This window comes from Chiloscyllium plagiosum, unplaced genomic scaffold (assembly GCF_037043375.1).
Source record: "Chiloscyllium plagiosum isolate Xiang-an unplaced genomic scaffold, Cpla_swu_hap1 HiC_scaffold_6, whole genome shotgun sequence".
NCBI classification, from domain to species: Eukaryota; Metazoa; Chordata; class Chondrichthyes; order Orectolobiformes; family Hemiscylliidae; genus Chiloscyllium; species Chiloscyllium plagiosum.
The window spans coordinates 132,174,147-132,198,273 of NW_028270144.1; the positions used below are offsets into that span (position 1 = coordinate 132,174,147).

The 24,127-nt window shown below is 44.6% G+C and overlaps 1 protein-coding gene across 4 annotated transcripts in view; it reads left to right on the forward strand.

Annotated features, from left to right (window-relative positions):
• apbb1 (amyloid beta precursor protein binding family B member 1) overlaps positions 1–24,127 on the forward strand; it is a 173,518-nt gene that overhangs the window by 14,631 nt on the left and 134,760 nt on the right. For 2 of the 4 annotated variants that reach the window (XR_015757510.1, XM_087988514.1), the window contains exons 1-2: positions 2,099–2,236; positions 17,142–17,883. Coding sequence is in view for 3 of the 4 variants with exons in the window: in XM_087988514.1 (XP_087844640.1) it covers positions 2,099–2,236; positions 17,142–17,883 (880 nt within the window). In the remaining variant the exon portion in view is untranslated. Of the gene's footprint in view, positions 1–2,098; positions 2,237–17,141; positions 17,884–24,127 lie in introns of those variants that run through there. The other 2 variants (XM_087988515.1, XM_087988516.1) reach the window with 1 other exon arrangement.

Here is a 24,127-nt window from a genome sequence, read left to right on the forward strand (position 1 = left end):
TAGTTCCTCCATGCATGCTTCAGTGTTTGCCATTGCCTATCTACCATCATCCCTTTAATTAACATTCCCCAATTTATCATAGTCAGCTTGTACTTCATACCAAGTTTTGAGAAGATTTGTAGCTCAGGTTGAGGTTCTGGATGTAGGTTTGCTCGCTGAGCTGGAAGGTTTCTTTTCAGATGTTTTGTCACCGTACTAGGCAACAGCAACAGTAAGCCTCTGGATGAAGCTTCATACCTTCATAGCTTCCTTTATTTACATTCACAACCCTAGTCTCAGAATCAACAACACCACTCACTGATGGTCCTGAATTTTAAAAAGTTAATTTTTTTAGAGTTAATTAGAAAAGGCAGACAACAGCAAATCAGAGAACAAAGTAATTCTGATGAATTAAACTTCATCTATTTCACTGCGAGGGGCCTTCCAGGTAAGGCAGATGAACGCAGGGCATGTATGGGAATGGGACGTCACAGCTGTTACAGAACTTTCAAGAGTTGATTGGAATAGACTGTTTGCAGGCAAAAGAACAACTGGCAAGTGGAAGACTATCAAAAGTGAGATAATGAGAGTTCAGAGGCATTATGTTCCTGTAGGAGTGAAGGACAAGGCTGGTAACAGCAGGGAACGATGGATGGACAAAGTTAACAAGGACCTGGTCATGAATAAGGAGGAGTCATAAATTAGGCATAGACAGTTGGGATCAAGTGAATCTCTTGAAGAGTATAAGGGGTGTAGAGGCATTCTAAAGAAAATCAGGAGGGCAAATTGGGAATATGAAGTAGCCTTGGCAGTTAAGGTTAAGGATAATCTAAAGATGTTCTTCAAGAACATGGACAGCAAAAGAGCAACTAGGGAGAGCAAAGGCCTCCACAGAAAGGCCTAATCTTATAATTTCTCTTATAATTGAATCTCCTATTACTATGACCTTGCACACTTTTTCTTCCCGTCCTCTGCAACGCAGCCAACTGTGCTGCAACAAAATTGGTTGTTGCTACTTTTCTCTGAGAGGCAACAATGCCCAAAGCAGTACATTTGTTTTGCAGGGGAAGAGCCACAGGGGACTCCTCATGTTGCTACGTCTTCTTTCTCTGCCTAGTGGTCATCCGTTCACTCCCTGCCTGTAGACCCTGCCTGAAGAGTGTCCACTTCTCTATAAGTGCTATCCATGATACTGTCAGCCTCATTGATACCCCATGGTATCCCCAAACCTGGAGCTGCAGCTGGCGACATGCTGGCCCAGGGCAATGGAACAATACCCAACATCCCATGTAGAGCAGAGAAAGTATCCCAATGGCCTTGAGTCCAGCTCCATACATACCCCATTTAAACTAAACTCACAAATTGCCTTTAAAATCAAATGACACATGATTGCCCTTTCAAATTGCAAACCCAAATGAAAACCCTTACAAACTATGTGATGAAAAATGCTCACCTAACCTTACTCACTCAATCAATGGTTTCCTCTTGCTCTGCATCACTTCTTGACACTCTTCCCAGACTGCTTCACTCTGATGTTGATTGTGGGGAAATTCTTCCTGGGAGGGGGAAAAGAGAGGTAAAAATATCTGGGCGAAGGGAAGAGAGAGGTAACTTTACTCAGGGAGGGGGGAGATGGGTAAAAATACCTGGAGTGGTGGGGAGGTAAGTATCCAGAGAAAGTGGCGGGGGGGGGGGGGGGAAAGAGAGGTAAAAATACCTGTCAGGGGGAGAAAGAGAGATAAAAATACTCTGGAGAGGTGGGGAGAGGAATAAATGTACCTGGGGAAGAGTGATGGGGGTGAAAATAACTGGGGGAGGGGAGAAAGAGATGTAAAAATACCCAAGGGAGGGACAGGGTAAGGGGAGAAGGGAAAAGGTTAGTGTTTTGGGGTAAATGGCATTGGGGTGAATGGTATGGATTAGGGGGTTAACAGTAAAGGATGGGTTACTGGATAGTGCTACAGAATGCACAGGCTGAGAGGAGGTTGGTTTCTTGCTGTACTTGGCTGTAACACGGAAGGTGTGAGTGTCGCAGTGAGGAAAGATCCTGTAACAAGCACTAAAATAATCCAAGCTGACAGAGCAGGTGCAGACAGCTCACAGTCTGTGAGCAGGAGAAATGGGCTGCTTGAGAATGTGTTTGTGTGGTAGAGTCTGGAGCTTACTGTCTGCAGGAAACCCTGGGGTGGATATAAGAGGTCCGAGTCCAAGAGATGGAGGAGGGGGTCAGCGCTGGAGTGCAGCAGCCAAAGGCCAGGTCTGTGTTCAGGGCTGTTGGTGTTAATGTTGATGAGAGCAGGGTAGATGCAGGGATGGATTTGGTGTTGTCTGTGTTGGCATACAGAGCTTCTGACTGAAGACTTATTATTGAATTTTGTCAAGCTGCTCTTGTTTAGAGCTGCAAGGCAGTGAGAAAGCAAGATCTGTTTTAAAAAGCATCTTCTATGTCCTCGAGACAATTTCAGTACTGTTGTTATAAAGCAGGTACATATGGCAGCCATTTAATGTATAGCCAGATCTCTCAGATATTTGTGAGATAAACCACTGATAGGGCAGCTTAAGGTTTGTTACGTAAAAATTGCCTTGGAGACTGGGAAAATCCTCCTGCTCTTCACTGACAACTGACCATTGGAGCAATGATTTCCACCTAAACCTGCATGTGGTCTTGGGAGAATGTCTTTCCTAGGAGTTGGAATATAAGAACCAGGGGCAAGACGAGGCAATTCAGCACATCAAACCTGCTGTACCCTTCAGCATGATCATGGCTGATCTTGTCTCAGGCTCAATTCCAGTTCCCTGCCTACTCCCCATTTAATTTAAGCAATTGGGGAAGGCCGACACTGGCTCTCATTTCAGTTACAAAACAGGGTTAAGGTGTAAAATAATTCTGCACTGTCATGTTAAGCGCTTGCAGGACAGGTACAGCAGGAAGTTGGATACGAAGTAAAGCTAGCTCTGCACTGTCCGCTTCCAACATTCCCAAGACTGGTACAGCACAGGTTAGATACAGAGTAAACTGTTGGGTGAAGTTCACAGCACAGAATCAGATAAGTTTAATTGTTGTTTTAAGTCTGTCCAAGAGAAAGGCTGCAGTAGTGAGTACAGTGGATTCTTTCTTGATTATATGTTTTTGGAGATAAGTCGCTTGATTAAACTTAAAATTTAAGCCATTGCTATTAATTTAACCTGGGGCAGTGTTTGGAGAGGAATAAGACGGTGTTATTTTCTGGGTCTGTAGACTGTGAAGGAGCAAAAATGGCCTTTGTAGTGATATGTACTTGTCAGATGTGGGAGTTTAAAGAGAGTTTAAGGGTTACTGCGGATTATATCTGCCATAAATGCTGTTGGATGCAAAATTTATCAGATTGAGTGGATCGGTTGGAGAGACAGATAGAAGCGATGAGGAATTTGCAACAGTATGTAATGGATGGCAGTTATAGGAAGGGGGGAAGTCTCAGATGCAGTCACATAGATGGGTTAACTCCAAGAAGGGTAAGAGAGGTAGGCAGCTAGTGCAGGAGTCTTTTTTGGATATACCCATTTCAAACAGGTATGCTGTTTTGGAAAATGTAGAGGGTGATGGATTTTCAGAGGAACGCAGCATGAACAGCCAACTTTCTGGTATTGAGACTGGTTCTCATGCAATGAGGGGTACGTCTGCTTCCAAGAGATCAATTGTGTTAGGGGATTCTGTAGTCAGAGGTACAGACAGACGTTTCTGTGGCCAACAGAGAAACAGCAGAATGGTGTGTTGTTTCCCTGGTGCCAGGATCAAGGATGTCTCAGAGAGGGTGCAGAATGTTCTCACGGGGGAGAGGGGCCAGCAGGAGGTCATTGTCCACATTGGAACGAATGACATAGGAAGGGAAAAGGTTGAGGTTCTGAAGGGAGATTAGAGAGTTAGGCAGGAATTTAAAAAGGAGGTCCTTGAAGGTAGTAATATCTGGATTACTCCCAGTGCTACAGGCTCGTGAGGGCAGGAATAGGAGGATAGAGCAGATGAATGCATGGCTGAGGAGCTGGTGTATAGGGGAAGGATTCACATTTTTGGATCACTGGAATCTCTTTTGGGGTAGAAGTGACCTATACAAGAAGGACGGATTGCACTTAAATTGGAAGGGGACTAATATACTGGCAGGGAAATTTGCTAGAACTGCTCGGGAGGATTTAAACTGGTAAGGTGGGGGGGTGTGACCCAGGGAGATGGTGAGGAAAGAGATCAACCTGAGACAGGTACAGCTGAGAACAGAAGTGAGTCAAACAGTCAGGGCAGGCAGGGACAAGGAAGGACTAATAAATTAAACTGCATTTATTTCAATGCAAGGGGCCTAACAGGGAAGACAGATGAACTCAGGGCATGGTTAGGAACATGGGACTGGGATATCATAGCAATTATGGAAACATGGCTCGAGGATGGGCAGGACTGGCAGCTTAATGTTCCAGGATACAAATGCTACAGGAAGGATAGAAAGGGAGGCAAGAGAGGAGGGGGTGTGGCATTTTTGATAAGGGATAGCATTACAGCTGTGCTGAGGGAGGATATTCCCGGAAATACATCCAGGAACGTTATTTGGGTGGGACTGAGAAATAAGAAAGGGATGATCACCTTATTGGGATTGTATTATAGACCCCCCCCAATAGTCAGAGGGAAATTGAGATACAAACTTGTAAGGAGATCTCAGCTAACTGTAAGAATAATAGGGTAGTTATGGGAGGGGATTTTAACTTTCTAAACATCAACTAGGACTGCCTTAGTGTTAAAGGTTTAGATGGAGAGGAATTTGTTAAGTGTGTACAAGACAATTTTCTGATTCAGTATGTGGATGTACCTACTCGAGAAGGTGCAAAACTTGACCGACTCTTGGGAAATAACGCAGGGCAGGTGACTGAGGTGTCAGTGGGGGAGCACTTTGGGGCCAGCGACCGTCATTCTATTAGTGATGGAAAAGGACAGACCAGATTTAAAAGTTGAAGTTCTAAATTGGAGAAAGGACCATTTTGACGGTAGTAGGCAAGAACTTTCGAAAGCTGTTTGGGGGAGGATGTTTGCAGGTAAAGGGACGGCTGGAAAATGGGAAGCTTTCAGAAATGAGATAACAAGAATCCAGACAAAGTATATTCCTGTCAGGGGGGAAAGGGAAGGCTGGTAGGTATAGGGAATGCTGGATGACTAAAGAAATTGAGGGTTTGCTTAAGAAAAAGAAGGAAGCATATGTCAGTATAGACAGGATAGATCGAGTGAATCCTTAGAGTATAAAGAAACTAGGAGTATACTTAAGAGGGAAATCAGGAGGGCAAAAAGGGGACATGAGATAGCTTTGGCAAATAGAATTAAGGAGAATCCAAAGGGTTTTTACAAATACATTAAGGACAAAAGGGTAACTAAGGAGAGAATAGGGCCCTTCAAAGATCATTGAGGTAGCGATATTAACCGCTACCTGAACTCCCACGCCTCTCCCACCCACTCCAACCTCTCACCCTCGGAACGCGCAGCCCTCCACTCCCTCCGTTCCAACCCCAACCCCAACCTCACCATCAAACCAGCTGACAAGGGAGGCGCAGTAGTAGTTTGGCGCACTGACCTTTACACCGCTGAGGCCAAACGCCAGCTCGCAGATACCTCCTCCTACCGTCCCCTTGACCATGACCCCACCCCCCACCACCAAACCATCATCTCCCAGACCATCCATAACCTCATCACCTCAGGGGACCTCCCATCCACCGCCTCCAACCTCATAGTCCCACAACCCCGCACCGCCCGTTTCTACCTCCTGCCCAAAATCCACAAACCTGACTGCCCCGGACGACCCATCGTCTCAGCCTGCTCCTGCCCAACCGAACTCATCTCGGCATACCTCGACACGGTCCTGTCCCCATTAGTCCAAGAACTCCCCACCTACGTTCGTGACACCACCCACGCCCTCCACCTCCTCCAGGATTTCCGCTTCCCCGGTCCCCAACGCCTCATCTTCACCATGGACATCCAGTCCCTGTACACCTCCATCCCCCATCACGAAGGACTCAAAGCACTCCGCTTCTTCCTTTCCCGCCGTACCACCCAGTACCCTTCCACCGACACCCTCCTTCGACTGACCGAACTGGTCCTCACCCTGAACAACTTTTCTTTCCAATCCTCCCACTTTCTCCAAACAAAAGGAGTAGCCATGGTCCTCACCTACCACCCCACCAATCTCCATGTACAGCGCATCATCCGCCGTCACTTCCGCCACCTCCAAACAGACCCCAGCACCAAGGATATATTTCCCTCCCCTCCCCTATCAGCTTTCCGTAGAGACCACTCCCTCCGCGACTCCCTTGTCAGATCCACACCCCCCACCGACCCAACCTCCACTCCCGGCACCTTCCCTTGCAAGCGCAGGAGGTGCAACACTTGCGCCCACACCTCCCCCCTCACTTCTCTCCAAGGCCCCAAAGGAAACTTCCATATCCGCCACAGATTCACCTGCACCTCCACCCACATCATCTACTGCATCCGCTGCAGCCGGTGTGGCCTCCTCTATATTGGGGAGACAGGCCGCCTACTTGCGGAGCGATTCAGAGAGCACCTCTGGGCCACCCGGACGAACCAACCCAACCACCCTGTAGCACAGCATTTCAACTCCCCCTCCCACTCCACCGAGGATATGCAGGTCATTGGACTCATCCACCGCCAAACCACAACAACGCGACGGTCGGAGGAGGAGGGTCTTATCTTCCGACTGGGAACCCTCCAACCACAGGGGATGAACTTGGACTTCACCAGTTTCTTCATCCCCCCTCCCCCCACCTTGTCTCAGCCGAATCCCTCCAGCCCGGCACCGCCTTCCTGACCTGCAGTCGTCTTCTTGACCTCTCCGCCTCCATCCTACTCTGACCTATCACCCTCACCTTGACCTCTTTCCACCTATCACATTTCCAACGCCCCTCCTCCAAGTCCCTCCTCCCTACCTTTTATCTTCTCCTGCTGAACACTCTCTGCACATTCCTGAAGAAGGGCCTGTGCCCGAAACGTCGAATCTCCTGTTCCCTGGATGCTGCCTGACCTGCTGTGCTGTTCCAGCAATAAAGTTTCAACTTTGATCTCCAGCATCTGCAGACCTCACTTTCTCCCCTCAAAGATCAGCAAGGCAGCCTTTGTGTGGAGCCACAGAAAATGGGGGAAGATACTAAATGAATATTTTGCATCAGTATTTACTGTGGAAAAGGATATGGAAGATATAGACTGTAGGGAAATAGATGGTGACACCTTGCAAAATGTCCAGATTACAGAGGAGGAAGTGCTGGATGTCTTGAAACGGGCAAAGGTGGATAAATCCCCAGGTCTACCCGAGAACTCTGTGGGAAGCTAGAGAAGTGATTGCTGGGCCTCTTACTGAGATATTTGTACCATCGATAGTCACAGGTGAGGTGCTGGAAGACTGGAGGTTGGCAAACGTGGTGCCACTGTTTAAGAAGGGCGATAAGGACAAGCCAGGGAACTATAGATTGGTGAGCCTGACCTCGGTGGTGGGCAAGTTGTTGGAGGGAATCCTGAGGGACAGGATGTACATGTATTTGGAAAGGCAAGGACTGATTCGGGATAGTCAACATGGCTTTGTGCATGGGAAATCATATCTCACAAACTTGATTGAGTTTTTTGAAGAAGTAACAAAGAAGATTGATGAGGGCAGAGCAGTAGATGGACTTCAGTAAGGCGTTCAACAAGGTTCCTCATGGGAGACTGATGAGCAAGGTTAGATCTCACGGAATACAGGGAGAATTAGCCATTTGGATACAGAACTGACTCAAAGGTAGAAGACAGAGGATGGTGGTGGAAGGTTGTTTTTCAGACTGGAGGCCTGTGACCAGTGGAGTGCCACAAGGATCGGTGCTGGGTCTTCTACTTTTTGTCATTTACATAAGTGATTTGGATGCAAGCATAAGAGGTACAGTTAATAAGTTTGCAGATGACACCAAAATTGGAGGTGTAGTGGAGAGCGAAGAGGGTTACCTCAGATTACAACAGGATCTGGACCAGATGGGCCAATGGGCTGAGAAGTGGCAGATGGAGTTTAATTCAGATAAATGCGAGGTGCTGCATTTTGGGAAAGCAAATCTTAGCAGGACCTCTGCACTTAATGGTAAGGTCCTACGGAGTGTTGCTGATCAAAGAGACCTTGGAGTGCAGGTTCATAGCTCCTTGAAAGTGGAGTCGCAGGTAGATAGGATAGTGAAGAAGGCGTTTGGTATGCGTTCCTTTATTGGTCAGAGTATTGAGTACAGGAGTTGGGAGGGCATTGGTTAGGCCACTGTTTGGAATATTGTGTGTAATTCTGATCTCCTTCCAATCGGAAAGATGTTGTGAAACCTGAAAAGGTTCAGAAAAGATTTACAAGGATGTTGCCAGGGTTGGAGAATCTGAGCTACAGGGAGAGGCTGAACAGGATGGGACTGTTTTCCCCGGAGCGTCAAAGGCTGAGGGGTGACCTTATAGAGGTTTACAAAATTGAGGGGCATGGATAGGCTAAATAGACAAAGTATTTTCCCTGGGGTTGGGGAGTCCAGAACTAGAGGGCATAGGTTTAGGGTGAGAGGGGAAAGATATAAAAGAGACCTAAGGGGCAACGTTTTCACGCAGATGGTGGTACGTGTATGGAATGTGCTGCCAGAGGATGTGGTGGAGGCTAGTACAATTGCAACATTTCAAAGGCATTTGGATGGGTATATGAATAGGAAGGGTTTGGAAGGATACAGGCCAGGTGCTGGCAGGTGGGACTAGATTGGGGTTGGGATATCTGGTTGGCATGGATGGGTTGGACCGAAGGGTCTGTTTCCATGCTGTACATCTCTACGACTCTAAAGCTGCCCCCACTGTGCCCCATCCAACATTCCAGGGCAGGTACATTAGGTGTCAACACTGAAGGAGTGCTGAACATATTTTATATTCATTCATGGGATGTGGGTGTTGCTGGCTGAGTCAGCATTTGTTTCCCATTCTTAATTGTCCTGGAGAAAATGGTAGTGAGTTGTCTTCAATAACCTCTGCAGATCTTGGGGTAGAGGAACACCACGGTGCTTATAGGAAGGGAGTTTGAGGTTGTTGAGCCAGCAATGAGGGGCATTGGGGAGTCAGTGATGGTTATGCTGTTCAATATCATGGAGAGATGGTTAAATTCTCACTTGTTGGAGCTGATCATTGCCTGGTCCTTGTGTGGTGTAAATGTTACTTACTGCTTATCAATCCAAGCCTGGATATTGTCCAGGTCTTGCTGCATTTGGACATGGACTGCTTCAACATCTAAGGGATCGCAAATGGTGCTGAACATTGTGCAAGGGAAGGTCATTGATAAAGTAACTGAATTTGGTTTTATCTGGGACACTACCCTGAGGAACTCCTGCAGCAGTGTCCTGGAGCTGAGAGACTGACTTCTAACAACCACAGCCATCTTGCCCATCTTGCTTTGTCTAAGTTTGACTTCACAGAGAGTTATCCCTTTTGACTCCAGCTTTGTTCGGATTCCCTAATGCGAAATCCATTTAAATACAGCCTTTAACTCCAGGACAGTCACTCTGACCTCATCTCTGGACTCAGGCTGTCAAGAGTTCAGGAGCTGAATTTGGCAGAACCCAATCTGAAAATCACTGAGCAGGTTATTGCTTAGCAACAACTGCTTTGTAGTGATATTGATGACTCCTTCCACCAGTTTAATGATGATCGAGATTAGACTGATGGAGCAATAATTGTCTGGGTTGGATTTGTTTTGCTTTTTGTACAGGATAAACTTGGACAATTTTCCACAATGTTAGCTAGATACTAGTGTTGTTGCTATACAGGAACAGCTAGGTTGGGGCACAATGTTCTGGAACACATGTCATCAGTACTGTTGTTGGAATGCTGTCAGGATCAATAACCTTTGAGGTATCCAGTAGCTTCAGTTTTTCTTTGTGGAGTCTGTTGAATTGACTAAAGACTGGCATTAAAGCTGGGGACCTCAGGACAGTGGCGTTTCTGGCTGAAGAATGTTGCAAATGCTTCACACTTGTCCTTTACACTGATGTGCTTTGTTCCCACATGGTTGAAGATGGGGGCCTATGTGAAACCTCCTCCTCTTGCTATGTTCTCTTCCTTGAGATTCTTACACACTTGATACAACTGCAATAAGCCAACTCCTGTGAACAACCAACATTTACTGAGCAAGCTGAAAATGTGTTGCTGGAAGAGCGCAGCAGGTCAGGCAGCATCCAAGGAACAGGAGAATCGATGTTTTGGGCATAAGCCCTTCTTAACATTCCTGAAGAAGGGCTTATGCCCGAAACGTCGATTCTCCTGTTCCCTGGATGCTGCCTGACCTGCTGCGCTTTTCCAGCAACACATTTTCAGCTCTGATCTCCAGCATCTGCAGTCCTCACTTTCTCCTCGAAGATTTACTGAGCAAGCACTGGCTTTTGGAGGATCACTTGACACTCTTCGCCAAGCTTGCAAAACCGTATCAGGAGATCTCTCTGAACAAAGGGAACAGGCCTTCCTTTATACAAAATCTTTACATCACACTCGGTAATGTCCACAAGACAACCCCCAGCCACTCCCTCACAGTCAGATGCCACTCAAGAGACAATGCAGTGTCCTGATCATCTCCAGAAACAATGTAATCCTTTAATGGCAAGACCTGGTGTGAATTGTATTTTTTTTGTAACTATGGGGTGCAGTCAGAAATTTAATTGCAATGTTCTAATAGATTTCGAATAGGTGATGATGGTACAAATGGCTCTGAATAACTAGGAAATGGCCATGCAAATGGCTGTGAATGGCAAGGGATGGGGATGTAAATTCTTTACACTCTACCCGTGAGACAGAGACATCCCACTCTACCCCTGGGGTATTCAATTTCTTGCAGGTCAGCAGAGCAAATTAACTCTTTAATATCTCATTCCCCCCTTTTATCATTCTATGATAACCATCTAGATGGCACTACCAGCTTATTCCTAAGAATCTTACAGTTAGTACATAAGAAAGTTATTAACGCACAACATGCAGTGATAATAAGAATAGAAATCAGTAGTCCATGCAGTGGATAGAATCTGCAAGATCGTCCCACTTCCTTAGTGACCACTCTACCCCTTCAAGTCGAGTGGAAATGAGCCAGTTATCCAAAATCTCCTTCAGTAAACTCCAACCTGAAAACAAAATCCAGTCAGTCCTTGCATACCAAACCATGGAGATCTCTGAATTCTTGGGTAAGGGCAGTTAAATACTGAACAAAACTGACGACTTCCATGCTTATGGAGATGCTTCAGATGGAGGATACCAATGCATCGGAGTGTGCAGTTCAGCAGCAGCAGGCTCGGTGAACGCAGCCTCCTTTGCAGCTTCTGCTCCTGCTCTGTTGTTAAATGTAACAAAGCCAACTGGCTGTTGTGATGTTAGCTTGGTCAGTGAACCTTCATGTCCCTTAAATGATTGAAAAACAAGGTAAAGCTCATGTCGTTTAATATCCATACGCAGGCTACTAACAAAAAGCATACAGATCTTCTCTTCCCCGTTGTTAGCTGCTTGACTTTTCATGCTCATGACTGGGGAGCTGACTGAATCCGTTGGATCAGGTTGTGGAGGAGCGGGTGGTGGTCCGAAGGCATGCTTTACCTGTGATTGGAGAAATTTTAGAGACGTTAGTTGCTGAAAGTATCATTGCATTTCCCCTCTCATTCCTTTCTTGCCAAGATAGATAGCAATATGAAGACAGTCACATATTTGTCACACCAATCAACCACACCGCCCGGTGGCCCAACATTTCAACTCCCCCTCCCACTCTGCCAAGGACATGGAGGTCCTGGGCCTCCTTCACCGCTGCTCCCTCACCACCAGACGCCTGGAGGAAGAACGCCTCATCTTCCGCCTCAGAACTCTTCAACCCCAGGGCATCAATGTGGACTTCAACAGCTTCCTCATTTCACCTTTCCCCACCTTACCCTAGTTCCAAACTTCCAGCTCAGCACTGTCCCCATGACTTGTCCGGACTTGTCCGACCTGCCTAGCTCCTTTTCCACCTATCCACTCCACCTTCTCCTCCCTGACCTATCACCTTCATCTCCTCCCCACTCACCTATTGTACTCTATGCTACTCTCTCCCCACCCCCAACCTCCCCTAGCTTATCTTTCCACCCTTCAGGCTCACTGCCTTTATTCCTGATGAAGGGCTTTTGCCCGAAACGTCGATTTTGCTGCTCCTTGGATGCTGCCTGAACTGCTGTGCTCTTCCAGCACCACTGATCAAGAAACTACACTAAATCGTGTCTGCCTTTTTCAACATTCTTAGTCGACTTGAAGTCTGTTATTCTGTTCATATTTATGTCATTATCAAGTTTTCTACAATCCACAAACTTCTAAATTTTGCTGCCTAAACAATTCAGTCAATTATAAACAACAACCAATGGTCCTAAAATCAAACCCTGAGGGGACCCAATTCAGCTTATTCAATAATTATTTTCCTTTAACAAATTAATACTTAGCTAATGTGAAAGCTGTCAGGTAAAGTATTTCAAAAATCTGGAACAGCAAGAAAACAACAATGTTTGCTGTGCCTTAGCCATTGAAGAGGCAGTTTCAGTTCACATTTAAATCTCACATTCGTGGGAAACAAATGAAGAACATATTAAAATATGTTCTCCAAATGAAACTTGCCAAATAAGACAGTTGGAATTACAGTGGTTACAGACCATTAACTGTACAACTTTGGTAGAGATCAGCATTCTTTGAATTTGCAATATGAAGGGGGGCACTGAAGTCTTAACAATAATTAACAGAACTGAAACAGCTCAGCCTCAAGTTCTAATATTCTCTAAAATCTTAACAAAACATCAAAATTACAATGCACTTTTCTTTGTGTGAACACTCAGCATTAAAAAAAAACAAAGATATTTTAATACATTACTCTCATCTGGCTAAAGCATGACCACTGACACAATTTTTTAAAAATCGGCATTGTAAAATTTCATACAGATCACGGGCTCAAGGACCTCAATCAATTTGTTTTAAGGTTACATGTTTGATCATTTTAAAAGGACCTAATGTTGTGACCATTAATGTAAAAACAAAATCTGTGCTATTACATAGCCCACAAAGCACATTGAATTGAGATCTTAACTCAAATGAGGCAAAACAGTTACTTTGATTATTTTCTGAATCAGTACTTTAACAAACCAAATATTTAAATATTAAACACTTTCAGTATGGCATAATTTATTTAGAAACTTCCTTTTTCGACCCAAGTATTAGTACAACCTTACTTTCAGCATTTCTTGTTTTGAAGAGCCTCTGGTCAGAATTTTAATATGGGGGACAAAATGTGGCACATTTGAGACCCCCTTAGTTCACCTAGTGGTTATCCATGAAATGGAAGCTGAGGAGTCAAATAGGTGGAGGAGGTGGCCCCAAAAAGATCTACACTAGATTTTGACAAAAATAAATCATGTCCACAGACTCTTAATCAACCATTATGGCACAGAAAAAAATACATAAGCATTGGTCCAAGGTTCGTAAAGCTCTGTGAATCCTACAGCATCTGGCTTGCGCACACTAAAAGACTATTAAAACATCTTCATCTAGGTGGAAACTGGAATGAGGAATGTTATTCCATCACTGGACGAGACTGCGAAGGAAAAAAAGATCAGTTGCATCCTCTTGATGAAATTACACTTATAAAAAGAGAAAACCCTCGCAGCGGACCACATGGCACCACAGTCCAAGCCGCTCCCCCTAAAGTTTAATTTCAAGTCTTCTACTTTCCTAATTCCTTAAGCAAAGTTTGCCAGCAGTATTCACATGTAGGTTTTTCCTTGAGGTTTAAGTTTTTTGTATCTACCAGTCGATCTTTAAACAGTCCTGCCAGCTAGGAATCATTCAAATAGAGCCATTGGCCATTGCTGGACTCATTGCATTGTCCTGTCCGAAATTACAGTCAGCACAATACGAATTAAGGTCTTGAGTCAAATCACACACACAGATTTCTATATACTAGTCCAGTGTCTTTAGTCTCCACACCCACTTCAGGGTCCAGGCATTCATGTGGGGGAATTCTCTTCTCAACAACCGGTCTAAGGTAGAGTGGTTGAAACAGACACAGTAATTTTATATTATTTTATACTCTATGTTCTGGAGCCTCAAACCTCACTACTGGAGAACTCCAACCTCTTTTTTTTCTCCCCAGGGGGACGTTAATCTCTGAATTCCAGGGGGGACTTTAACCTCCCTTCCCAGTAACTTATGATTGTGAAATCGAACTTGGCGTGCAAGTGTGTAAGTTACCTCAGAGATTCCGTCACCACAGAGTCCTTGGGGATGAGGTGTCGACTGAGTGGTAGGTTAAGGAGAGAGGTCAAGGTAAATCTTACCCATCTCACACAACTGGCACTCAGACGATCACTTATTCAGTCCACCTAGAAGTTCCATGTATGTTGGAATCCCACCGCTGTCACCAAATGTTAGGTTCTTTTTCTTGAGATTCTTACACACTCAGTGCAACTGTAATAAGCCAACTTCTGTGAACAACCAACATTTACTGAGCATGCACAGGCTTTTGGAGGGTCACTTGACACTCTTCGCCATGCTTGGGAAACCGTATCAGGAGATCTCTCTGACAAAGGGAACAGTCCTTCCTTTATACAAAATCTTTACATCACAGTCAGTAATGCCCACAAGACAACCCCCAGCCACTCCCTCGCAGTCAGATGCCACTCAAGAGACAATGCAGTGACCTGATCATCTCTAGAAACAATGTAATGTAAATCATCCTTTAATGGCAAGACCTGGTGTGAATTTTTTTTTCTAACTATGGGGTGCAGTCAGAATTTTAATTGCACTCTCTATTGAACCAGGTTGATCCCCTGTTTTGATGGTAGTGGTAAAATAGGGGATATGCCAGGCCATGGGGTTCCAGGTTGTGTATGGAACACTAATTTTGCTGTTGCTGTTGACCCATGATGCGTCGCAGGTGCCCAATTTTAACTTGCTAGATCTGTTTGAAATCTGTCCCATTTTGCACAGTGATAGTGCCCACACAACATGATGTCTGGGTTTCTCAATGTGAAAGCAAGCCTTTGTGTTCACAAGGACTGTGCTTTTACTAATTCTGTCATGGACAGATGCGTCAGCAGCCAGTTGGTTGGTAAGGATGAGGTCAAATTTTTGGTACCCTCAGCTAGACTCAGTCTAGCAGCTAACTCAATCAGTAGTGGTGCTGCCAAGCCAGTCTTTGTGATTGATACTGACAATCCTTCAAACAGAATATTCTCTGCCCTTGCCACCATCAGTGCTTCCTCTGAGTGTTATGCAGTATTGAGTGGTCCTGATTCGTCAGGCAAGACCTGGTGGTATGTAGTAAATGGCAGGCGGTTTCCTTACCCATGTTTCACTTGATGTCATGAGACTTCATGGGATGTGGAGTCATTATTGTGGACTCCCAGAGCAACTCCCTCACTGTAAACCATTGTGCAGTTGGGACAGATCATACCCAGGGAGGTGATGATGTTGTCTGGGGCATTGTCTGTAAGATATGATTCCTTGAGTATGACTGTGGTAGGCTATTGCTTGACAGTCTGTAAGACATTCCTGATGAAGGACTTATGCCTGAAACGTCGACTCTCCTGCTCCTCAGATGCTGCCTGATCTGTGCTTTTCCAGCGCCACACTTTTCGACTCTGACTCTCCAGCATCTGCTGTCCTCACTTTCTCTTAGTCTGTGAGACAGTTCTCTCAGTTCAGTAATCTCCCTGATGTTGTTAAGGATGACTTTGCATGACTGATAGAGCTGCATTTGTGGTTATTGTTTCCAGTGCCTCGTCCAATACTGAGTGACCATCTAGCTTCTTTCCTTTGTGTCAGAGTTTGCTGCCAGACCAGGTAAGGAAGACAGATTTCCATCACTAAAGAACATGAGTGAACCAGAAGGATTTTAATGACAGTTGACAGTTATTTCTTTGTCATCATTGGCTGGCAATTTAAATTCCTGATTTTTATTAATTGAATTCAAAGTAGACTGTCTGTATCTTTAATTTGAATGTATGCTCTGAGAATTTTTTTTATTCACTTGTGGGATGTGGGAGTCACTCTGGGCCCAACATTTATTGCCTGGCCCTAGTTGCCCCTTGAGAAGGTGGAGCTGAGCCACCGCCTTGAACTGCTGTAATCCACGTGCTGTAAGTAGACCCACAATGCCCTTACGGAAGGAGCTCCAGGATTTTGACCAAGAGCAAGCCTGGGGCTCTGGATTATTATTTCTGTGACCTTACCGTAATGCTACCATTAACTGCATGTTACAGGGACAGTGCTGAGGGATTGCCACAGAGGGAGCAGTGCACTGTTGAAGAGTCAGTGCTGAGGAAGTGCCGCACTGTCAGATGATCATTATTGAGAGTGCTGCACTGTTGGATGGTATGTACTGATGGAGTGCTGCACTGGTGGAGTACTGTTAATCAAAGGGTACATTTAAATTTGGGCCCACCTATCTTGTGGGTAGATGCAGAATGTTCCTCCAGAGTTTTGGGAAAGTGGAGAATGTTCTCATGAACGTTCCTCCTTTAATCATTACCTTTTGTTGAATATGTGGATGTTCATCTCCCTTGCAGGCTGTGGTATCTTACTGTGTAAATTGGCAGTGTGTATTGTTGGCTGCTTCCTTACTGTAAACAGACAAAATTCTTCAGTGAAAATTGAATTGAGTGACCGTTCAGGATGACAGCTGAAGTACAGTGTGTCACTAGCCAGTTATCTTTACAGCACCGTCAATCAGCAACACCTTCACAACTGACAGTGAGTCTACAGATACCAAAAGGGCATTTAATGATGGGTAACAAATACTGGGCTAGCCAGCAACAAACTCATCCTGATAATGAATAAAAAGAAACACATGAATGGCCCAATTTGCTGATTGAAATCTTGTGCTGACGGCAGGACAAGTCTTTGTCAAAGTGATCAAAATCAGGCCAATCTCCCTAGCCAAGTCAGAGCCCCTTTCCTGTCAGCTGCTATTTGAACCTGTATTTGTAAAAGCTGGATTTAATCGGATCTGTATTTACTTTGATAGATGAGAATGACAACTGACCACCACCGGATGGGCTGAATGGCGATCTTGTGAAACTTTGTGGCGGGTAGTTGGTTGCTGTTGAATATTTGCTCTGTTTCATTTCAGGGTGATCGAGGCGCTATGTCTAGCTCTGTCAGTAACCAGACAGGCCTGGTGAATGTCACCAGCTGTGTAACCCCGACACTGACTCTCAATCTACGTTCATCACACAACGAGCTGCTTAATGCTGACATCAAGAGATCGACACCACCTAAAGGTCGTAAGGTTTATGCTTCTACTGACCTTCAGACTGCTATGGGACTGGCTGATGAGACTGCCAACAGCAAGTGGCTGAAGGACGGACGAAACCAGATGCGCAAGGCTGCTGAGAACGAGAGGAAAGACCAGAATTGGAACGTCACCTTGAGAACAGAAGAGACTGAGAGCTCTGCAAAGAAGGAGCAGCCAGAATCGGCAGACAAGGAGCAAGCAGTGAACCAGGCTGTTTCCCAAAGTAAAGGCTTTCTCAGTTACTACATGGGCCTGGAACTTTCCCTCAACGCATGTGGTGGGAATTCTGACAAAGGACAGCCATTGGTCATCCAATTGGATCAGGGAGAATTTGAGGCATGTGAGTCAGATTCAGCAAGTCAACCCTCTGAAATCCGGTCAGGCTCCAAGACACATGGAGAGCAGCCAGTGGAAGATGAAAAGGCCGGACTGACCAACCCATTGGACGCACCTAGTGACCATCGGAAAAGCTCGTGTCTCTTATTTGGAATGAAAAATACCGCAGCTAGTGACGAGGATTCGAGCTGGACCAGCCTTTCCCAAGGCAGTGCTTCTTGGAGTTCCCCTGATGATATAGGTATGTTCCAACCTATCTTCAACTTAACTCCCGGGACAATGGTGCTGAGAGATTATAGAAATAGGAACCCTTCAAACTTGTTGCACCGTTCAGTAGGAGCTTGGCTGATCTGTTGTGATCTCAGTCCCATTTTCCCAATAATTTTTGTCACTCAAAATTCTACATAACTCAGTCTTGGCTATGTTCATTGATCTCCATTGGTCACTGGTTTAGAGAATTCCACAGATTTACAACCCCTTCAGCATCCACCCTGCCTGTGTGAATAAGGCTACCAATCGCACCATACCTATCAATGCGTACATGCCTGGGCTGCTCAAACATTATAGATTGGTATTGGAGGTGGCTGTATTCTGAAACCAGTGCACTGGGTTGGATGCAATAGGTTGGCCATTTCAAAGTGAAGTCAAAGATCAGTGTTGTGGGTAAGGATTCTCATGTAGAGTCATAGATCATACAGTGCTGAAGGGGGCCCTTGGCCTATCGGTTCTGCACAAACCAACCTACGTTATTCCCACTTTCCAGCATTTGCCCCATAACCTTGAATGTTATGACATTTCAAGGCTCATCCAAGTATATTTTTAAAAACTTGTAAAATTTCCCATCTCTCCGTCCTCCCAGGCATGCATTCCAGAATCCCACGACCCTCTGAATGGAAACATTTTTCTGCAAATCCCCGCCTAGACTTCTGCCCTTCACCTTAAAATTATTCCCCCTTTCAACTAAAAGGAAACAGTTGCTTCCTGTCTACCATAACCAAACACTTCATAATCTCTTATACACCTGCATCAGGTGTCCCATCAGTGTTCCAAATAAAACAATGCAAGCTTATCCAGCCTCGCTTCACTATATTGCTTCATCCCTGACAACATCCTTGTGAGTCTCCTCTGCACCCTCTCTAGTCCAGACCCATCCTTCCCACAGTGCACTAACCAATACTATACATAGCACTCAAGCTGTGGCTTAACCAAAATCCTGTTCAGCTCCAACATTAACTTCCCTGCTGTTATATTCTATGCCATGACTGCTATGGGCAAGTATCCTGTATGCCTTTTTAACCACCCGATTAACCTAGTTAAGAATGAGTGGCACAGTGGCTTAGTGGTTAGCAATGCTGCCTCACAATGCCAGGGACCTGGGTTCAGTTCCAATCATGGGTGACTGTGTGGAGTTTGCACATCTCCCTGCGTCTGCGTGGGTTTCCACCCGGTGCTCCAGTTTCTTCCCACAGTCCAAAGATGTATAAGCAAGGTGAACTACGGTGTAGGGATTCTATGAACCTGTCCTGCAAATTCTGGGATATGTGGACAAACATCCCAAGATCTCTCTTCTTCATGGTGTCCTGCCATACGTTGAGTACTTCCATATCTTGTTCCTTTTTCCAAAATGCATCATCTCACACATCTCCGGGTTAAATTCCATCTGCCACTGATCTGCCCATCGGACCAACTTGTCTATATTTTCCTATAATCCAAAACCACCTTCCTCACTGTTAACCATGAGGCAAATCTTCATGTAATGTGCAAACCTATTGTCGTCATCTCCACATTTTCTTTTGTATCCTTTTGGACCCAGCACTGATCCCTGTGATATACCTCTGGATACCAGCTCCTGATCTCTTAAAGAAATCTCTTTAAAACTCTTTTCTCATCACCCTGTCTCCCACTACTAAGCCAATTTGGGATGTAACTTACCAAGTTGCCCTGAATTCCATGTGCCTTTACCTCCTCTGTTTCCCACAGAAGGAAAGGTTTTGCCAACTACATCAATTGCACTGGCCCCATCTACACACCCATTAACCTTCTCTAAAATGTGATTTAAATTTGTTAGGATTGCCCTCCCCCTGACAAAACTGTACTTAAACGGATGATGGTGGAAAAAGAATAGCAAATGTTGAAAGAGCGCATGTGGGAACTGCAACAATTGTTCATTCCGGTCTGGTGGAAAGGGAAAGTTGGCTAAAACCATGGCTTCAGTGGGAAATTAGAGTTAATGTAGATCCAAGGAAGAGGCATACAGATTCACCTGAAAAAACAGTAGACAGGAGAAGTGGGGCAGTTTAGAATTCAGCAAAGGAAGACAAAAGGGATTGATTAAGAAAAGGAAATAGTGTAACAATAAGTTTGCGGGGAACATAAAAACTGACTAAAATTTTTCATGAGTATGTGAAGAAAAAAAGATTGCTAAACCCAAATATATTGGATAGGTATATGGAGGATAGTGGGCTAGTGTAGGTTAGGTGGGCTTGGATCGGCGCAACATCGAGGGCCGAAGGGCCTGTACTGCGCTGTATTCTTCTATGTTCTATGTTCTAAGTCCCTTACAAAAGGAAACAGAATAATTTATAATGGGAGACGAGGTAATGGCTAACCAACTAAAAACGCCCTTTGGTTCTGCATTCACAAACAACATGTGGAAATGTTGGGGAACACCGGGTTAATGAGAGGGAGAAACTGAAGGAAATCGGTATTAGGAGGAAAATGGTGTTGGGGAAATTGATGTGATTGAAGGCCGATAAATCCCCACAGCCTGATGATAATATACATCCCAGAGTACTTAAGCAATGTGGGTGCACTGGTGGCCATCTTCCAAGGTTCAATCGATTTTGGAACAGTTCTCACAGATTGGAGGGTAGCTCATTTAACCACAGTTTTAAAAAAGGAAGTAAAGAGATAACTGGCAATTATAGACCAATTAGCCTGAGAGCAATTGTGGGAAAAATGCTTGAGTCTGTTACAAATGATTTAATTGCAGAGCACTTGGAAAACAGTGACAGGATTGGACAGAGTTAACTTGGATTTGCGAAAGGGAAATCATGTTTGACAAATCTAGTGGAATTCTTCAGGGATGTAACTAGTATGGCTAATGAGGGATAGCCAGTGAGTGTAGTATATTTGGACATTGAGAAGGCTTTTGATAAAGATCCACATAAGAGATTAATGTGTCAAATTAAAGCTCACGGTATTGGGGGGTAAATGTATTGAGATTGATTGATTGATGATTGGAAACAAAGAGTAGAAACATATGGATCTTTTTCTGAGTGCTAGGTTGTGACTAATGGGATACCATAGGGGTCAGTGTTAGGACTCCAGTTGTTTGCAATTTATATTAATGAGTGTGATGAAGGAATTACATGTAATATCTCCAAATTTGCAAATGACCTAAAGCTGGGTGAGAGGGTGAGCTGTGAGGCAGACAGAGATGCTTCAGAGAGAGTTGGCCAAGCTGGGTAAGTGGATAAATGCATCACTGATGCAGTATGATGTGAATAAATGTGAAGTTATCCACTTTTGTAGCAAAAATAGGAAAATGTTATTATTTGGCTATAAATTGAGAGTGGGTGATGTGCAATGTGTTCTCATACACCAATCACTGAAAGTAACCTGTAGGTGTGGTGGGTGATAAATGGTGTATGGTGTTCATAGTGGGAGGATTCGAGTACAGGAGCAGGAATGTCTTGCAGTGATTATGCAGGGCCTTGGTGAGGCCACATCTGCAATATTGTGCGCGCTTTTGGTCTCCTTGTATGTGAAAGGATGTTATTGCTAACGTTGTCAGCAATCACTTGTTAACGAGTGTGATTGTTTACCTAGGAAATTCCCAAGTCACTGCTCATGGGTTCCTGGGGTGGCTGATGAGCCTGATCCTGCAACTGCAGCTTCAACCGCATGTTTGCCAGGTGTTTCTGGGAGATGGAGTTGGTCCTTGGCCTTGAGATCGTTGGCATTCCTTGCTCTGGTTCCTTTTCTCTACATCATCTTGCCTTTGGGTATTCTTGAAGATTGTGTCCCTTCACACAGGAGTTTCCTCCAAGTCAGTTTCTTCTGAACAAGGATCTCCCATGCTTTGACATCTATGTTGCACTTCTTGAGGGTAGCCTTCTGGGAGATATGAAACACTTGTTTGACCTTCACCGGGTTTTGGATGATCTTGGGCTTATGCCCTAAATGTCGATTCTCCTGTTCCTTGGATGCTGCCTGACCTGCTGCGCTTTTCCAGCAACACATTTTCAGCTCTGATCTCCAGCATCTGCAGTCCTCACTTTCTCCTCTTTGGATGATCTTGGCCTAATGCTGATACTGTTAGCTGCTTCAAGAATGCTGATGTTAGTACACCTGTCTTAAGAATCTATCTCAAACAGCTTTGCTTAGAGACATTACAGCAAAAGTTTACCAGACTGATTGCTAGGATGGCAAAACTGATGTATAAGGAGAGATTGAATTGCTTAGGATTACATTCCCTGCCGTTCAGAGCAATAATGGGGGAATCTCCGAATCACCTAGAAAATGCTGACAGGACTAGCCAGGATAGATGCAAGAAGGAGCGGAGTCCTGAACCAGGGGTCACTGTCTCAGAATATGGTGTAAAGCATTAGGGACTGAAATGAGGATAAGGTAATTCACCCAGAAGATGAGCTGGTGGCATTTGCTACCCTTAAAAGCAGTCAAGCTTAAAACATGTTATAATTCCAAGATGAATTTGATATAGTACTTGGGTCTAAAGGGATCAAAGGATATGGAGGATGGGTGGGAATAAGCTATTGAGTTGGAGAATGAGCCATGGTCATAATGAATGGTGGAGCAGGTTTGAAGGGCCAAATGGCCACCTCCTGCTATTTTCTATGCTTCTAAACCTCTCCAAGTGGAGATTAATTCTACTCTTCAGAATGTTCACCCAACAGTTTCCTTACCCTTATTTATGATTCACTGGTCTGAAATTCCCTGGTGATTGTACCACCCTTCTTGAAAAATGAGACCTCAGTGTCTATTCTCCAGTCCTGTGGCCAGAGAGAAATTAGAATTTTGCATCAGAGCCCCTCTAGTTCCTTCCTTTGCCTCCTATAGCCATGATACGCAAGGACAGCTGATTAGTTCTAGGTGGCCCAAGAACTTAACAATCAAGTTGTCAACCAATCAGCACCCTTTTCTCCTGTAGTATAATTTGTGTGATTGTTTGGCATTTGTCCTGACGAATGATTGATAAAAGTTTTAGGAACATGTCCTTTCTTTCAATAAGATTAGATTTCCTTCCCCAAAGGGCATTATTAAAGCAGATGGACTTTTATAACAATGTCTCAGTTTTACTATCACCTCTTATGCCAGATTCATAAAGCAGCAAGGCTGTCCGGCTTGCATTGTGGAGGGAGGGCCATGGAGAAATGACCCATTCTGTGTAGATAGCTGACACCTTGGTAAATGCCTTGCTCTGTGTGCTGGACACGCCCTAAACAGTGCATGTTCTCGTTCCATTTCTGAAATATATTTCTGTTTAATTCATGGGGTGATCAGACAACAAGCCAGGAGCCTGTGTTCCTGACAGATCTAGAGAGATTAACACTGTTTGTTCCCGTTATCCGTCTGATAACATTCTTGGTCTATAGTCCAGTCTAAACATTGTTTATCCAGGCCTATTTCAAAAGTTTCTGCTCATTCAGCTCTATCGCTATCAGTTTATGTTCACCCCACACCCCCCACTGAACTCAAACAAGATTTATCTTTGATTAGCTGTACAGCTAGAGGGAACCTTACTCTGTGTCACCCAAAGCTGCACTACAAGGTAACAGAATTGTTATAATATACTGTAGAAGGAGGCCATTCGACTCAGTGTGGCTGTACCAGGTCCATTTGTGCTAATCTCCTGGGTTATCCCCATATTCTTGCACCATGACTATTAGAAAAACCTCTTGTATGAATTAATTGAACTTGCTCTCACCATATTTCCAGGCTGTGCACTCCATACTCCGAACAAACTGTGTGAAAAAGCATTTTTTTTCACATCACTTGCTTCATATGCACATCACTTCAAATCTATGCCCCTCTCATTCTAGTTTCTTTAACAAGTGGAAACATCTTCTCCCTATCTATGCTATCCAGCCCATTTAATGATTTTAAAACCTTAATCAGATCTCCACTCGGTCACCTTCTCTTCAGAGAGAGAGCAGTCCCAACTTGAATCAATTCTCATTACACTCCCTTCAATGCATACACACCTGTCTTGGGAGCGTTTGATGGAGACAGTGTTGTGGGAGCTTTATACTGTAAATAACCCTGTGCTGTAACTGTCCCGGGAGTGTTTGCTGGGGACAGTATCGAGAAACCTTTATTTTGAATTTAAAAGAGTAGAAGAAACTTAACTTTCAGTATAAAAGAGTAGAAGAAGCTCTATGCTGTATTTAACCCCTTGCTGTTGGTGTTCTGGATGTGTTTGATGGGGATGATGTAGAGAAAGCTTTACTTTTAGTTTAAAG